Below are 18,981 nucleotides of genomic sequence, written 5' to 3'. Positions count from 1 at the left end.
TATTTGTGCTCACAGTAACAATACCGGAAACTTCCGTACCTGAAGGGTACTAACTGATTCACCAGCATAGAGTCGCAACAATTGTGACTCTGCTGCTCACAATACGAATATGTACCTGTGCTGGCGTCCTTCGGCCTTAGTTTGAGCAGGACTAAGGTTCCATATGGGTCTTTTTTGCAGGAGACTTCTTGTCCATAGACTGGGCGTTGGTCTCGATTGAATGGATTTCCTCCAGCACTGTTCCTTCCAGCAATGAGATTTCAGTTTAAATTATCATAGGCGGAGCATCGAACGCATACCCTCTTGGCACTGAACGAGACGCGGGGCAGCCATTTTGGAATAGTGATCCGCTCCACTCAGTCCAATCCGTTTGGCAGGAGCAATGAACTGTCAGCACATTTAATTAATCATACCTCACTTAATACCACCGATTTTCACGCGTTTTTTCGTCATACGTGTAGCTATGATAAAGGACACATGGTTTAGCGTGTTTTATTATTCATAGTTGGCTTAACAGTAGGCCTAATAGAATATTCTTATATGCTACAAGTGACCAGACGTCCGAGATCAAAACTGGGAACCAGAGAAGGGGAAAAAAAACGGTCAGCTATTTTTAAGTTGAAGCAACAATATATGATTACTTTAGGCTAAACAATTTATGAATTTGAATACATTAGATATCTATATATCTTACCTTATACAGTCCCTCCAGAAAAATGCGGCATTTTTGTGATTGTTGCGGCCAAAAATCCTTGATTATGCGGCACGTTTTCTTGAAAAATGCGATGAAATATGCGGCATATTTATGCAATTTATGCAATAAAAATTGCGGGAACATGCAAAAATTAAGGGAACTTGCGAAAAATGCGGGAACATGCAAAAAATGCAGCTTTTTGATGACGTCGCGTTATAACGTCACTTCATAACATTCCAATGGCAACAGGGGGAAATGGCTGCTCTTGTGTGAAGTAAACGCAACATTTTTCAACTATATATGTGCTACAAGTCACAAATATATGTGACTTTTTTGCAACGAAAATGCGGGGATTATGAAATCATGCAAGCCCCACATATTTTGCGCGGAAATCAGCAATTTTTTCGGTGAAAGTGCGGCATATTTGAAAAAATGCGGCCAAAATTGGCAATGTGGTGCAACCGTGAGGCATTATCTTATGAAACACAGACACAACCAATGAGCAAGTCCGAATGGTGGTTGTCGATGCCAAACTGTGTTCCCCAAGCAGAAATATATCCTCTGTTCCAATCTCCCCTCTGACCGCATTTCTCACGTCCCAGCAGCCAATTCTGCATCTATGTATAGGATGTCTGTAGACTCTAGTACCCATTAGTGATTAGTGTAGCCTGTGGTACCCAGCATTGAGTAGTTTAGACTCTAGTACCAGCATTGATATTCAAATTCAAATTCAAATTCAAAAAAACTTTATTTGTCCCCAGGGGGCAATTGAGGGCACATAGCAGCAGCATTACAAATGACAGGGCCATGTCCAAACAAAAAACAAACGAAAACACAGCATTGCTACCTGGCAGACCATACACACAAGCACAGGTGTCTACAAATACACACATTTATATAAATATGTATAAAATATGCAAAGTGCATGTTTATAAATGGAGAACTGACTCTTAAAAGTGTATAATCAGTTAATAAATACCATGCTGGTTATAATACATTTGAGATGAATTGAGACGAGGTATTTATGTTGTAACAGTTAATGGGAGTGAGAGGGAAAACAGAGTTCACGGCTTCACCACATTGAAGTGCTTGCTGGTACAGGGGATTGAGTGGTAGTCTTCGGCTCCTAGTATTGTAGTGTTGACTGCTGTACCCAGTATTGTAGTCTTGACTAGTAGAATATTAAGTAAGTGGTATAGAATTCAGTATCTAGTATTGTAGCATTGACTTCAGGCTGAGTATCCAGTATTGCGTAGTATACACGTTAGTACGTAGTAATGAATATAGCCTGTTGAGCAGTGTCAATTGAAAAAAATACTGAAATTGCTGCACCTTTAACTGATGAAGTTCACTTGCCAGTATGAACTGTATTGATTGATTGATTGATTGAAAATGTATTACAAAAATGTATTACAAAAAATAATGATGTTACACAAAATAGAAAGCATAAATAGATACCTGAATGAAAAACACTAGACAATTGTAACATGTTCAAAAAGGAGTGGGAAGAAGTTTACACTTATTAAATCCCACCCCTTCTCCGTAACTCATTGTAATTAAGCTTCCTTAGTCATAATAATTATTATTAATAACAATTTCATTTATTATTATTAATATCTATATTACTATATATATATATATTCTTTTTTAAACGTATCTGTGGGGGACGACGTGCGACGTCTGGCCTGCAGGGGGAGGTAGGGGACGGTTGGGAACACACCGGATCGGCTGGGGGGGTTGGACCTGGTTGCGAGCAGGTGCCCGCGATCAGGTCCAATCAGGGAATGTGTATTTATGTGCCTGCTTTGTGTTGCAGTAGGAGTGAGATGTTACCTGTGAGAGGTGTTACCTGTGAGAGAGAGAGATCCGGAGACTGTGCTCAACCTCGACGGAACCAGGAAGCGCATGGATCGACCGTTATGATTTAGTTTGGAGCATGTCTTATTTTTGCTTTACAAAATAAACAAGTTCCCAACTAAGGGACGAAGGAAACTGGTCTCCCCGCGCTCATTAACCTGCTACAGTGGAGCCCAAAGTGGGGCGAGCGCATTGAAAATGGACCAGTCCCCATTGGGAAACGTGCTCGGGCACTTGGCCCAGATGGCGGAGCGACAAAGCCAGTTACACCACGCGCAGAACGAGGTGCTTACGGAACTGGTCCAATCCTTGGCCACCGATTGGGCCATGCTCCGGGAGCTCCTCAACTCCAGCGGACGCGGCGAGGGACCCCGGGAGGCTACTCCCAACATTCACATCCCGAAAATGGGGGAGACGGACGACGCAGAGGCCTTTCTGGGGACCTTCCAGGGGGTGGCCGAGGTCTCGGGGTGGCCTCGCCAGGAGTGGGCGCACCATCTCCTACCGCGCCTGACGGGCGAGGCGCAGCTAGCCACCCACAGTCTGCTGGTCGGGGCTCAGCGGGACTATGACGCCATCACCCGAGCCATCCGGGATCGGCTGGGCCTCTACCCGGAGGAACATCGGCGGCGGTTCCGGGCGCTGGCCTTCGGCGAGGGGGACCGGCCCTTCGCCTTCGCCCAACAGCTAAGGGACCAGGCCAGGAGATGGCTGGTTCCAGACCGGAATACAGCGGAGGAGGTGGTGGAGCAGGTCGCCTTGGAGAGATTTGTGGAGGGGCTGCCGGCGAGGACATCCGCCTGGGTCCGATATCACCGGCCCGAGAGTGTCTCCGCTGCGGTCGTCCTAGCAGAGAGCTACCTGCCTCCACCAACGGCGAGCCAGCGACCGCCGGTAGCAGGCCCACGGGCCGGTGCGGCGGCCCTGCGGCGGGACAGAGCAACACCGGCACCAAGGGCGAGAGGGGGGGAGCCCGGTCCAGAGCGGGCACATGAGTTGCTTCCCCCCCCCACTCCACAGACAGGAGTTCAGACGGCAGGGGAGGGGTGCTGACGTTGCGGGCGGCCTGGCCACCTCCGGCGGGAATGCCCTATGATGGAGGTGGGTCATGTCGTCCGCGTCATCGGTGCCCCGTCTCCTCCCCACGGTCCCGGTGAGGCGTACCGAATCCCGGTTTGGATTCAGCGGGGTACGCACCAGGCGCTGTTGGACTCTGTGGTGAGGTGTATACACGGGGATGTGCACGAGTATCCTTTGGTCCCTATCGAAATTCGTTGTGGGGGGAAAAAGCATAGTGTTAAGGCGGCGGTTTGTTCGAGCCTCACGCATCCCCTGATCCTTGGGTTGGATTGGGCTGGGTTTCCACAGGCTGTTAGGGGGACTATGGGGATGCGAGCACGACCGGTAGGGACATGTAAGTCGTTTGCTGTGTTCTGCGCCGAGGCGGGGGAGGCCGACGCTGCTCAGGGATCGGGGGAGGCGGGGGATCCCCAACCCGAGGTCCCAGCGCCGAGGTTCCCACCTCGGCGCTGGGAGGATTTCCCCCTCGAGCAGTCTCGTGACGCCACACTGAGCTCAGCCTACGACCAGGTGATAGTAATTGATGGGAGTAAGGTCCGGCCAGACGCAACGCTGACTTACCCACACTTTATAGTGGTTAGGGATAGGCTTTATCGGGTGAGTCGTGACACCCAGAGTGAGGAGGTTGTCACCCAGTTGCTGGTACCCAGGAGCCGCCGGGAAATGGTTTTCCAGGCGGCGCATTATAACCCAATGGCGGGCCACTTAGGGTACGACAAAACACTTAACCGGATAATGGCCCGGTTCTATTGGCCGGGGATTCGGGCAGAGGTGCGCAGGTGGTGCGCATCCTGCCCCGAGTGCCAACTGGTGAATCCCCCGGCCGCCCCCAGGGCTCCCTTACGGCCCCTTCCCCTGGTGGAAGCCCCTTTCGATCGTGTCGGCATGGACATTATCCGGCCATTAGAACGTTCCGCACACGGGTATCGATTTGTGTTAGTCCTGATCGACTACGCAACCCGGTACCCGGAAGCAATTCCGTTGCGCAACATCTCTGCGAAGAGTGTTGTGCAGGCGTGGTTTCAGGTCATATCGCGGGTGGGAATCCCGAAGGAGATTCTCACTGACCAGGGCACCAATTTCATGTCACGCACGATTAGGGAACTTTACGGGTTATTGAGGGTCAAAGCCATCCGCACAAGCGTCTATCACCCAGCTACGGACGGCTTGTGTGAGAGGTTTAACCGGACTTTAAAGTCCATGATCCGTAAATTCGTACACGAGGATGCTCGGAATTGGCATCAATGGCTAGACCCTCTGTTGTTTGCAGTGCGGGAAGTGCCCCAGGCTTCCACAGGGTTTTCCCCATTTGAGTTGCTTTATGGGCGTAAGCCCAGGGGCGTCCTGGACCTCATTAAAGAAAACTGGGAGGAGGGGTCCAGTGACAGCAAGAACGAAATCCAGTACGTCATGGACTTGCGTGCAAAGCTTCACTCACTAGGGGTCTTGTCACGTGAGTACTGTCACACCGAGCCCAGGAGAGTCAGAGACGCCTGTACGACTAGATTACGCGATCTCTACCCGGGGGAAAAGGTCCTCGTACTATTGCCCACCTCTAGCAACAAATTACTCGCGAAGTGGCAAGGGCCCTTTGTGGTCACACGGCGGGTTGGGGACGTGGATTACGAGGTAGCGCGGTCGGACCGGGGCGAAAACAAGCAGGTCTATCACATCAACCCCCTAAAGAGCTGGAACGATGCGGTCCCTGTCGCGTTTGCGTCAACGTTACCGGAGAGAAGAGCTCGGGCCGGACGTCCCTAGCCCAGGCCCCACCCCCCCCTGTTGGTCAGGGCGAGGGTCTCTCGGGGAGTCAGGCGCGGGACGTTGCCGGTCTGCAACTCCGGTTCGCCGACGTCTTTTTGCCCCTGCCCAGTCGCACCCCGCTAATTACTCACAACATCAAGACGCAGCCCGGGTTAACGGTGCGGACAAGCCCCTACAGGCTACCCGCCCACAAACAAGATGTGGTGCGGCGTGAATTGGCAACCATGTTGGAGTTGGGCATGGTCGAGGAGTCTCACAGTGACTGGTGCAGTCCCGTCCTGCTTGTGGGGAAGCCGGACGGGTCTGTCCGGTTCTGTGTAGACTACCGTAGAGTGAATGCGGTGTCGAAGTTTGACGCCTACCCAATGCCTCGGATCGACGAACCCGTGGACCGGCTTTGCATGGCCACCTATTACACGACCCTGGACTGCACGAAGGGCTACTGGCCGATTCCGCTGTCTCCAGTAGCCCGGGGAAAAGCGGCGTTCTCCACTCCGCTCGGTTTGTACCAGTTTAAGGTGCTTCCGTTCGGGTTGTTCGGGGCCCCGGCCACGTTTCAGCGGCTGGTGGACCGGGTGTTACGGCCCCACGCCGCATATGCTGCTGCCTACATTGATGACATCGTCATCTATAGTGGAACGTGGGAGCAGCATATGCGGCAGGTGGCGGCCGTTCTTCAGTCGCTGAGACGGGCGGGGCTCACGGCCAACCCGAAAAAAGTGCATGATCGGGCGGAGGGAGATCCAGTAGCTGGGGTACCACCTGGGGGGGGGGATGGTCCGGCAACGGGTCGCGAAGACCGCAGCGGTCGCCGCCTCCCCTCGGCCCAGGACCAAGAAAGAGGTGAGGCGGTTCTTGGGGCTGGCAGGGTACTACCGGCAGTTTGTACCACACTTCTCCGACCTGGCCAGCCCCTTGACCGACCTCACCCGTAAGAGGGCCCCAGATACAGTCCAGTGGTCGGAGCCATGTCAGGTTTCGTTTGAGGCTATTAAAACAGCCCTCTGTGGAAAGTCGGTCCTGTGTGCTCCTGACTTTGATCTCCCTTTTTCCCTGCAGACAGACGCGTCGGACAGGGGGTTGGGCGCGGTCCTGACCCAGCAGGTGGAAGGGGTCGACCGCCCGGTGCTGTACCTGAGCAGAAAACTATCGGATCGGGAGGGTCGGTACAGCACAGTCGAAAAGGAGTGTCTCGCCATCCGATGGGCGGTCGGCGCCCTTCGCTACTACCTGCTGGGGCGCGCGTTCACCCTTTACTCCGACCACGCCCCCCTCCAGTGGCTCCACCGCATGAAGGACGTCAACGCGAGGATCACCCGGTGGTATCTCGCGTTGCAGCCCTTCAACTTTCGGGTCGTGCACAGGCCCGGGGCGCAGATGGCCGTGGCATACTTCCTCTCCCGTTCCGGGGGGGGGGGGAGAAGGTTGGCGGCCGGATATGCCCCGGCCTGTGTTGGGCGGTGGGGGTATGTGGGGGGGGACGTGCGATGTCTGGCCTGCAGGGGGAGGTAGGGGACGGTTGGGAACACACCGGATCGGCTGGGGGGGTTGGACCCTTGTTGCGAGCAGGTGCCCGCGATCAGGTCCAATCAGGGAATGTGTATTTATGTGCCTGCTTTGTGTTGCAGTAGGAGAGAGGTGTTACCTGTGAGAGAGAGAGAGATCCGGAGACTGTGCTCAACCTCGACGGAACCAGGAAGCCCATGGATCGACCATTACTATTTAGTTTGGAGCATGTCTTATGTTTGCTTTACAAAATAAACGAGTTCCCAACAAAGGGACGAAGGAAACTGGTCTCCCCGCGCTCATTATCCCCGCAAAAAATAACTCCCTTCTCTTTGAGCAAACATTTTTTGAATATTTGCCGGTTTGTTATTTTTTGCTTTAAACATTAATTGTGCTATTTATTGTTCAATTTAATATGAGTATTTTTGACTGTATGAATAATAAGTTTGTGTGATCCCTACCAGCATTGAAAGTGGTCCGTATAGCTCTTTTCTGCAGAATAAGCAGTGAATGTAATGTACTTTTGTAATTATTGCCGCAAACCTCTACACAGTAACTTAAATAAGGTGAAACCAGTGAACAATAGAGGATGTGTAGTGATTTATGATCCAGAACCTGTTTAGCTTTAAATAATTACTGCAATGCTTCTTGACATCTTAGAGCGTATGTTTTATGTGAGATTTCCAGTTTAGTTTCTCATCAAATGTTACACCGAGGAATTGTATCTGACTAACTCATTCAATGTCTACGCCATCAATCGGTATCTTTATTTGTTCATTTGTTCTGCAGATTCCAAATAACATACATTTTGTTTTGCTCAAGTTTAACGTTAATTTATTAATATCGAACCATCATTTTATGATGGTTCGATATTATTCTCTTGAGTGAAACGAAAATGTCTTCCATCCAGTCTTTAAAAACCTCAATATTAGAGCCAGGTACCCTATAAAAACAACTAATGATCAGATTTTTACTTTTTTCTTTGCAGATTTCTATTGATATGCATTCCAAAACATTACCCACTACTATTGTAATACTGTCCATCACCTTGAAGTTTAATGTCTTGTCCACATATATGTCTACTCATCCTCCTCCTTTATTTTGTCTATTTATATAACTAAGTTCATAACCATCCATGTCAAAGTCCAGTTCTCTGTCCTTATTGATCCAGGTATCAGATATTTCGATATTGAATGGTTGTGAAAATGTATCCAAGTATTCCCTGATAGAAGTAATGTTTACGTACAGGCTTCTGCTGTTGAAGTGAATGAATATTATCCAACATGAATCGTAAATGCTTCTTAAAGAACTACTAAACATGAACAAGAACAACCAACATAAGCTCCTCTTTATTTGTGTTCTTTATTACACATTAAATAGGAGTGGTGAGATTCATGGCAAAAAAATAGACTCATTTGAGATCGATCAGCACGACATCACCCACAACGGGCGTGGAGTCGTGATCCATTCACCCACTCCCAGAGGACCCAGTCGCACTCCCTAATCACATACACCGACAGGAGCCGGGCTCCTTTAAAGCAACATTCATTTAGACACACCAAAGAAATTAAGCACAATTTACAAAATATGCACCTTTCAGTATCACAACTATACAAAGGTTGTTAAAATACGATCAAGGTATAAATGATACATTTCCAAAAAATCAGCGGTTGGCACGCAATAAGAGGGACATTAACATTTTCAGTAAAACTATTCTTCAGGAAACAGTATTGTGAACAAGTGGATTCTAGAATTCAATCGCATTAACAGTTATCTACTTCATGAGCAATATGTAATACAGTGGGTTAAAATCAATTAATCATATTCCATGTCTCTCCTCCACACAAACCGTATTAAGCCTGACAGTGAATGTTCCTCTGATTTTCCAACGCCCACATCAACTAATGCTAAAGTTTTGAAAGATGTAGAATTCCCAGCAGAAGGTTTACGATTTGCAGAGAAAAGAGAAGATTCCAAGGAGAACGTTAATTTTTTTCCCTCCAAATTTGAATGTCTCAAAACTAAATGAATGGCAATTTGTGCCCATTTACCAAAAATAGCTTCAGGTACATCACTTCATTTCACATGTTACGCGAGTGATTATGGTTAATTATTTCACTGGACAATAACTTGTTTGAAAGGCAGCCCAGCAAACAATTTGAGAAGATGAGCAAGTAAATCAAAAACCTGAAAAGGCCAAACAACAGGAGGAAGCTCAATTTCACCAACATATTGAACGTCCTCCATGACACCAGACTAAGCTAATTATCTACAAGAATTTGGGGGGAAATGAGTGGAAGGAAGTATTTTAAAAGGCTAATGTGGAAATTTAACAAATCTCACAGAAATGAGCCAAGAAGCAAGAGAATATAAAAGCATGGGTCTGGTAGGTCTACTTAAAGCGGTTTCATTAAATCATACATTTATTAAAACCCAACTATTCTGGTGGTTTTGGTTCTCAGAAATGCAAAAGTAATGATCACTTGAAAGTGACATATTTCCACTATGGTCACAGTTCCACATTCCTGGCTCTGTCGCCTCTATTATACAGTATTAGCAACGAGTATTTCTAAGGGCATTAAGGACACGATGCATGCAAGGACAACATCTTCTGTAGGCAATAGATCACTACCCACACAATACAAAAGGCAGATGAATTTCAAAGTAATTAGGAGATAATTAGGGTGTTAAAACATTCTGGGAAGAGTAGGAGTTCTCATGCATACTTTGATCCACAACATAACTTTAATGACATTATCAAGTCATATCTAGAAGTTCAAAGAGGAATGGGATATTACACAGTGGCTAGTACATCTGGATTTATCCAGGTAAGTGCTGGTCCATTTTCCATGTGTTCTTTTATTTCTAATTCAATGGGATTTTAATTTATTCTTTGGCATCCCGTAGGATCTGAAGGAATCACCAAACGTCTGTAGGTCATGGCCTGATGAAGAGTAAAACAAGTTGCTACTTAACACATTGATCCAAAAGGAGTAGTGACATAAACTCAGATCAGTTCCTCCCACCTCAGTAGAGTTTCCTCCTAGCAGGTAAGACCTCCTGACCAGTGCACGGGGCACCTGGTTCTAGACGGAAGGTCAGATCAAGCTTACTGGTTACCTAGTAGCAAAACAAATAAAATAAAATAACTGCAGCTGAATCTAGCTCATTTTAGAATTCAGTACGGTGGGCACTAAGAAATAGAGTAATAATTTAGTGTAATGTACAAATGTATTACTTAAAATGTTCAACTTGTTTTCTCTCCAGTCTGTCTTGAAGCGTGCGGGGGAGGTTGGCGTGTTCCTTTACATTAGAGTACACTTTGTCTTTGACTTCTTTTTCTTCTTCTTGCCGTCCTTACTCATCTTCTCCTTGTGTTTCCGGATTTCTCGCACTAATGTGTAAAAGGCATCGTCCACGCCCTGGGAAACACAAACACAGACGCATTGTTACAGGTGCAGCACGCCAGGGGCTCCCAAGAGCAGGTCACCACCACCTGGCTGAGGTGCTGTTTGGGTTATATTCTGGAAACAGAACCTCAAATAGAATGCAATTTGAAACAGAAGTAGAGAGGAAGCCATTTAACAATACAAATCAAATCCGTGCCATATTTCAATCTAGGATTGAGAATTACACTTCAACATCGACCCGTAAACGATGTGTTTAGATGGTACGATTAAAGCTAGGGTCGATCTCTGGGAGAAACCATCCAGAGGCAGCTAGATCTTTAAACTATGCCATATAAATAAAACCCAGGCCTCCATACTCCCCTGAACCAGGGACTAGTTGGCTAGCTCTAGCATTAGGTTGGCTAGCCTTGTGGAGGATGAGGGTTTGGGCAGGGTGCACACAGCTAGCAGTGTAGGAAGGTACACCGACGGGTAGGCATCTCGATCGGGCGCAATGCAAATGCTATTTCACAGGTTTATTTCAGGTCTGTGAGCCACAGATACTGGAATTTTGGATTATTTGTGTCAGCACGTACAATTTATGTACGGGATGTTAAGAGAATTTCCAAAAATATGAAAATAATAAAAAAGGGCAGGCAATAAAATATATTGCCTACCCTATCTTTAATGAGTAAGGCAGGGAGTAAAGGTCCTTCCACAGCAGATATGTAAAGAATCAACCAATAAACAAAGATAAAATAACTAAATGGCATCAGGCATTAACATTAACAACAGGAATATGCAGCATAATCCAGCATAATTTTAAGTAGGTATTATCTTAAATCAGTCTGTTGGTACCCAAAAAAACCTGTTACAATACAACTGTACATCATGATGTTATCCAAAAACAAGCTATATTCAAGTACTGCAGTGCAGGGAAATATTTTCTTCTATTGAGGTGAATAATCAATACATATTCCAAGATCTTGATATTTACAGGTGTATGAATGTAGGTTAGCACTTCGATGCACCAAGAGGACTGTGTACATACCCTCACTACCCCTATATCCTACAACATATTCAGTCACCATGGTGACCACGAAAAAGATGTCTCCAGATTGTGATGTCATCCTGATTTAAATCGCATGCCTCCCCATCAGAAGTTGCGCTATAGGTTTGGTGACAATTAATGTTGCATATCTGAAGATGGAAATCACGCCATTAGTGTTCTGTCCCATAGCTCGATGGTTTATGATTATTTTATTGACACAGGGAAAAGACACGGAAAGAACCCATTGCAAGGGAAAGGACTCTGAAGACAAGGGGTGGGGGGGCGCAGAACACAGGTGCAAAAGACAAAGAGAACCAGGAACACTTTGATTTGAGCGACAGATGTCTGGAGCATCAGAAGAAAAAGCCAAGCACACAGCTTTCTGCCCAGTGTGATCCCACCATCCAGGAGCCGCTCATTACCTGACCCGGCAGGGACCCCTCAGCGCCCCACTCAAGATGACCGCACAGGCCAAGGAACGCACAACATCACGACATTAACCTCTCCCAGATTGTCCAGCATGTTGATTGGGGGGGGGGGGAGAATGATCAACCACGAAACAAAAGAAGACTACCAGAAGAGGAAAGGAGGAGACCAACCATCCCTTTTTCCTGGTTAGTAAGCATCTAGACAGCCCCGCCCCACCTAGCAAGTAAGCATAATGCCCCAGCCTCTCATTGACTGACCTCTAGAAATCAAACACACACACACACACACACACCTGGCAGAGGAGGGCTGAACTTACCCCTGTTTTGTTTTTTTACATCACAACACACTTTTTAAGCTTGACACAGCGCGGCGTCTTTTCTTCCTTGCAGAGCTTACTGAGTCGGTGCAGCCTGATCTCCCGCACCAGAGTGTAAAAGGCATCCTCCACTCTCTGCATTGCGAGACACAACCTCCCTCAATGTTATGGTACACAGGGGGCACACAAGCACCAATGGTTTACAAAGCAAAAGGTTTGTGTGTACACAAGCCACACACATTCAGTATGATAAGGCCCGGGTTGGTCTGATAGATTAACATGGGTGTTACATTAGGACCAGGAGGACCTTTGGCTTGTACTCAACCGTTGTAGGAGTAGGACATGTTAAATGGGAGTTGGTGGCTTCAGTGTGGTCTGATAACCATGTCGTTGGGGAGGGGGGTGGACACGCAAACGTATGCCGGGACAGAAACGCCTTCTGGAAAGTCAACAACAAGCCCGCCACAAGGAGAGAGACAGATCGGCATGGACAGGAATCACTGGAGCTGGCGCCCAACAGAGTCTGATTGCCCTCATTGATAAAGGTCCAGGAAAGGTCATGAATACATGTCGGGAATTCCGGCACCAGATACACAACGCCACACAAACACACGCACCAGAATAATTAATACCACGATAACAATGACCAATAATACATGTCCCGTCGTGCAGGTTCCATGACCCAATCTTAATGATTATTGTTGATTAATTAAGAATCGTAATCCATTTTAGGCCATGATTAATTAATTTCCATGAGCATGATAGGGTAGCATGCAACGAAACCCTCATCGCCCATTTATAATCAATCCAAAGAGGAAGTACAGAACAGCGCGTGGTCCGAGAGGCAGAACATCAGAAGGGCCCAGAGAGCCACTGAAACACAAAATACAGGCACCGCAAGAAGAATACCACTCTAGATCAATGTGTAGCACCATCATTATGAAGAGCTGAGGTGACGACACCAGCCGTTACCAGACCAGTGTTTGCATGCTTCACAGACCAAATGTCATCATGAGAAGACGGCAGGTCAGTTAGTACCAAGGAGGGCGGCGGAGGCATTTGAAACCATGAAGGGTCCAGGTAATATGATCTACGTCTCTATAGATACACAGGGAGCACGTTGTGTCCAGGCCATGCTCCCAGGACCCCCACCTGTCTGGTCTTGGCAGAGGTCTCGATGAAGGGGATGACGTAGCTGCGGGCCAGGTCCTGGGCCTGCTTGGTGTCCACCGTCCGGGATGGGAGGTCACACTTGTTGCCCACCAAGACCATGGGCACGTCCTCTGAGTCCTTCACCCTCTTGATCTGCTCTCTGAGACAGGAGGGCAGCTTTTATCATCCAGGGTTATTAAGGTGGACGCACAGGAGAGGCTCATGCATTGAGACAGTATTTAATAATACCATAGTCATATTATTACATCTGTTAGCATTTGATTGTGTTATTTAAATGCTTCTTTAATAATGGATAATGTTCCCTTCTGCTCAGTTCATCGAGTCTCATATTCATTTATTATATGCATCGTAACTGCTTCTTGTGAAATATATTCTCCTCATATTTAGTTCAGACTAAATAAATCACGGAACAAAAATAAAATAAATCAATAAACACTTTTGTGGATCCCTTTAGTAACTCATGAGGACGGGGTAAGGACTCACCTATAGTATGGATCCCTTTAGTAACTCATGAGGACGGGGTAAGGACTCACCTATAGTGGTGGATGTCCTCAAAGGACTTGGTGTTGTTGATGGCGAAGACGCAGAGGAAGCCCTCGCCGGTCCTCATGTACTGGTCCCGCATGGCGCTGTACTCCTCCTGGCCCGCTGTGTCCAGGATGTCCAGTAGACACGTCTCCCCGTCTATCACCACCTGCTTTCTGTACGAGTCCTGGAGACAAGAGGAGGACGGGCAGGGTCAACCACTGCCTCTGAGACATATGATCAAGATTCCTGTCCATTTTTAATTTGGATAAATTCAAATTATCAGGGTGCTAGAAATGTAATAAAATGTATTTCATTATGTTGACTCCAGATCATCTTAAATAGTTATACACTGGTTGATCTTCCAATAACGCATACACAAGATACATTGTATTCAGATCACAAATTTCCAAACACCCAAATACTGTTGCATTGTCCCTGGAGAAAATAGGCCAAAGGACTTAAACTGACAGTAAATTACCTCTTAAGCGACTCTAATTAGAAAACAATACATTTTTAGGGACTCAAATAATCCTACTTGCCCTCAAGAGACAGTCCATCATGACATCTACACACTTTGTTTTTAGTTTTAACATAAATGTGATTTAATTGTAAGTCAATTTACATAATATGCCTGACTCTGCCTCTATTTCACTCCTAGCAATTCACTGTGGTCACTGGTACAAGTTCCTTCAACATTCTCCCTATTTTCCTTCCTGTTGGGGGGTAGAGATACAGGGTTGTTACTCTACCTACTCTGCAAGTGTACTGGGACCAAGAGGTTAATATGAAGGTAACGTACGTCGACGTTGTGAAATGGACTTTACCTCGATGGTTGGGTCATACTCGTCCACAAAATGGTTCTGGATGAGCTGGATGGTCAATGCGCTCTTGCCTACGCCTCCAGCCCCCACCACCACCAGCTTATACTCGGTCATGATTCACCTGGGGAATAGCAGGAATACCGTTTTATTAAACATATAGATAGCAATAGAGACAGATATATAGAGAGGTTTTTTGGTACTATTTAACTTCAAAGAGGAGGTTTTCCAAAGTGTTTGCCAGCTAGAAAAAGACTAGCAGGCGGAGCTGTGCGCAGTAAAGGATGGTCCAATGTTACACAATGAGCAGGAGTCAGTATGCTTCAGGTTAAAAACCTAAACATTAGGGATGGAAGGTAAGAAGCAGTTAGTAGAAGGTGGAGGTATGATGGCCTACTGGGTCTAGACAATATTTATAGACAAAACAGTAGTTCTACAAATACAGCAATGCAATAAAAACAAATCTCCACCAGGAGATGTTTGAAGACTGTGGTAATTAGGGTTATCTTGTTAATGATAACCCTAATTGTTCATTATTGCGCATCGTGTTATGCCAGTTAATAGTGTGTTGTTATGCATGACCGAACTAGAGGATATATTTGTGTAACTCGTAATGCTGGAAGATAAATCAAATATAAATAATTGATTTATCGTCCAGCACTACAAGTGATGGGTTTTAAATACATTGCTGATATTTGATGTATACATTTAAAAAATACATCAATCCCAAACTGAGTCGGGGAATGCGCGTTCCATAGAAATCAAGAGGCTGTGTCAGTGTGTGAGGATGTATGCAGACAGCGCCCCACACACTGAGGGAATCCCTGTAACAAAATCACAGAGCGCCGTTCATGTGATTTTATCAGCGAGAAGGGTGCCCCTGACGGGCTAGTTGATGCATGTTCCAGCCCCTCCCACTCACAACAACTCAGAATGACCCGCTCTCCTCTACTGCTCAGGATAGAATGAGCAAGGGTGAAACAAAGCAAGAAACTTGGGCCAAAGATGAAGAAAGTTTACCTAAGAAAGGTCTTACCACTTTGGTTACGTGGAAAAAGCTCCCAGACGTCTAACCGAGCTCAGACTAGCATCAGGTGCAAAATATGTCTGCGAGTCCTCAGCAGAACGGGAAAACCCCCCACCTCCTCCTCTGTCCGAAAGGTGAGCACTCCCTAAGAGTGAGGTTGCGCTATCATAATAGGGCTAGGGGCATTACTCTTAAAGCTTTAAATTGAGCACTCTTTATTATTAAATATTTATCGTGATAATTATAGATAAAAATAAAAACAAAACGATGTGCACTAAATGTGGTTTTAATATAAATTGATTGGAATATTGAAGTCATACTGGAATGAATGTGGAGGCAGGCCATCTTTTGAAACTCCCACTCCTTGAAGTTGAATAAATAAATAAATATCTCCTTCCTGTACTTGGTTCTGCCATTTATTGTGAAGAATGTGTGGATTAATTGCCAAAGGCTCAGAAAACGTTATTTGTTTGAAAATAGATCCTCAAGAAAACTAGGATGAGCTTTAATGAGGGTGTGCTGAAAGATCATAAACCACCAGTGCCCGATTATAAGGGAAAGTAATAAATACACATTTTCTGGTCCGGACCAAACTATTGATACTGTGCCTCAAAGCTAGCATTAAGGTTTCTCCTGAAATTATATTAATGGCATGTTCTGTCTAAACAATGAAAACTTTAGCCAGGCATAAATCCATAACAAATCATTAAGGCAAAGAAAAAAAAAGACGAGAAAATGGGCGTCAGCTTTGAAAACAATCATAAGTGTCAGGCCAACCTTCCAGTACATTGCATACTTGTGTGGATAGCCCTAGGGTCAAGGAGGAGTTCCCTTAGCATGTTATCCTGGAGATAGAGACAAGTGATTGACTTAAAACCAGACAATATTTGAGAACTGCAACAAAATAAATAAAATAAATTGACGAAGAAGGATGAACCAACTCCTTCTGGTAACACTAAAGGAAGTAGTCTAGTCCTGGGAAACAAGGAATAACGAGCCGTTTCAACGTATGCCGTTGTCTATAACAGGCTCGTATCTGTTTGGACATAACAAAGATAAAGCAAAAACAGTTCCCATTAGAGATGTCAATAAACGGTCTCCAAATAGCCGTCATGCTGAGCTAGATTGACACTTGACTTTGGGTTTCAACATTTTAAACCACTTTGAAGAGTCCCTATATAGAAACACGCATTGTGTGTAGCAGAAAGTAGCAAGATTTGATGGTTTTTATTGAGCATCAAGTGTATCCAGTAGTAAACAGTGTGTTCCAACAGCCTACTGCTGAACACAATGCAGGCAGATCACACTGGATTTCAATCGGCCATACAACTTTCCCACTTATGACCCTACTACTGTTGACAAGCAAATAACAGCCATTATTTAAAGGAAGAACCGAGTGTGCTTCTATTTGGTGGTTTAACGCTCGGCCTCCAGGAGCCGTGTGGCCCTTGTGTCGGTCGGGGAGCAGCACCACTGGTTAGCCGCCCACCGAGAGCCGTGTGGCCCTTGTGTCGGTCGCGGAGCAGCACCACTGGTTAGCCTAGCAGCTCATAGCAGCCCAGTGGCAGAAGTGACCGAGATTACCCCAATCTACGGCCATTTCATCTCAATAACAATATAGCACAAGAATGTTGACATGAGGTGTCCGCTGCGGTCCAGGGTCCCGCCTGTACTGGGTGTAGACGGATACCAGCAGCGGTGCACCGGTGCACCGGTGCAGCGGTCCAGCCCCCCACCCCCCACCTGCACCGGGTGAAGACGGTCCAGACCCCCCCCCCCCCCCCCCCCCCCACCCCCCATACCTGTTGTAGACGGAGACCAGCAGCGGTCCAGACCCTCCCCCCCCCCCCACCCCTGCACCGGGTGTAGACGGGGAACAGCGGTGGGGCTCCGGGCTGCTGGAGGCGTCAGGGCCACACGGCGGGGTAGTGTTGGGCGTAGTTTGCGTTCAGAACAGTTCTTTCACTCGATACCGATCCGCAAACGTTCAGGGTTCAAACGTAACCCCACTAGTTTAAATATCTAACGGCGGATCTTATTCTCACTGTGTGATTCCCGTACTGGTCTCCCGTTTGTTCCCCACCCGGGCCATTAGCGTCGCTTTACCTTTAGCTGAGCAGTTCCGCGTCCGCAGTGTCGACCGACGATCAGGCGGATGATCCTCCGTCTTCAGTCCCGCTCCGAGGGTCCTGTCCGCCCCGATCCCCTCATTCACCTCCGCAAGGCCGGGTGGTAGGAAAACAGGAATATAGGAAGGTTTGGATATTAATCGGTGTAACTTTCCATTGGGCCGGGCGATCGGCCTGACGTCGAGGTGGAGTCCGGGCGGAGGAGACGGGTGGAGCTGTTACCCACAATGCACCGCAGCCAGCGTCCACACAGCAGTGTTGCCAGATTGGACCAGATTTCCTGCCCGATCTGGCAACACTGGCTGAGGCGCGCTGCAGCCAGTGTTGCCAGATTGGGCGGGAAATCTGGCCCAATCTGGCAACACTTCCACACAGCCCTGTTTCGTTAGAGCCTTCAGAGGCCCACATAAATACAATATAAATACAATATAAATGCAATGCTAATGGTGATATGAAAATAAAATTAAACTTCAAGTCGTTTTTTTAGAGGCTACGGTCAGGGTGATCCTAGATGTAGTAACGCATGGCTTGTGATTCGACCATTCGTTCCTAAAATATACTAAGTCGTAAATAATAACAAATATATCATCATATGTCTGAAAACATTATAAAACAAATGGGGAAACTATTGCTTGTGAACCAGTGTAACATGCCGGAAAGGTGGTGTCAGAGCAGGGCCCAGCCCTCTGCATGCAGCTCTCTGCCTGCAGAGAGTGTTCGGAGCGCAGGGGGCGCCTCTCTTTATATAGGCTCTAAATATAACCAACGGGCTGAGGACGTCATCCAGGAAACAATCCGTCGGTCCATTCCTGATGTCGGCCCCACCCACAGCTACAGGGTGCTGAAGAGTTGCAAAATGGGATTTAAATAGGTGACAATGAAAACATTTACTCTCTCGAACATTAATATTACAGTCACTCAGTGTAATTCTTACGTTAAATGGGATTTCCAAACCTATCTAAACCATTAGATCACAGTGTGATTTGTGTCTTTTGAAAAATATTAAAAATAAACTACAAAGGGTCAACAATTTCGAAGTTGTCTAACTGGTCAACAGGAAGTCCCGGTGTCCCGCACCCTGTGACGAAAGATCAGGTACAGTTGACTGCGTTCACAGCTGGAAATTATGGGGAAAACATTTTCGCGACGTCGGAAAGTTCGCGTGAACGACACCCCATGACGCTGTTATGATTCTACTTCCGTTCGGCAACTCGGGACAA

At 46.8% G+C, this 18,981-nt stretch overlaps 1 protein-coding gene across 2 annotated transcripts; it reads right to left on the bottom strand.

Moving 5' to 3' along the window:
• Window positions 1-8,231: 8,231 nt before the first annotated feature.
• On the bottom strand, window positions 8,232-18,026 carry LOC115551446 (GTPase KRas). 2 transcript variants are annotated; one of them, XM_030367200.1, is made up of 6 exons: window positions 17,739-18,026; window positions 14,612-14,729; window positions 13,793-13,971; window positions 13,239-13,398; window positions 12,087-12,221; window positions 8,232-10,323 (listed from the first exon to the last, which is right to left on the bottom strand). In XM_030367200.1, exons 2-5 carry the CDS (start codon window positions 14,720-14,722, stop codon window positions 12,102-12,104), a joined length of 570 nt encoding a protein of 189 aa, XP_030223060.1. In that variant the 5' UTR covers window positions 14,723-14,729; window positions 17,739-18,026; the 3' UTR covers window positions 8,232-10,323; window positions 12,087-12,101. The 2 variants fall into 2 exon arrangements, with proteins under 2 accessions (XP_030223060.1, XP_030223061.1); XM_030367201.1 differs by lacking the exon at window positions 12,087-12,221 and having other exon boundaries at window positions 17,739-18,025.
• Window positions 18,027-18,981: the final 955 nt, after the last annotated feature.

The sequence above is a fragment of the Gadus morhua genome, chromosome 9, assembly GCF_902167405.1.
Source record: "Gadus morhua chromosome 9, gadMor3.0, whole genome shotgun sequence".
Classification (NCBI taxonomy): Eukaryota; Metazoa; Chordata; class Actinopteri; order Gadiformes; family Gadidae; genus Gadus; species Gadus morhua.
This window is presented reverse-complemented; position numbering and strand designations above follow the sequence as displayed.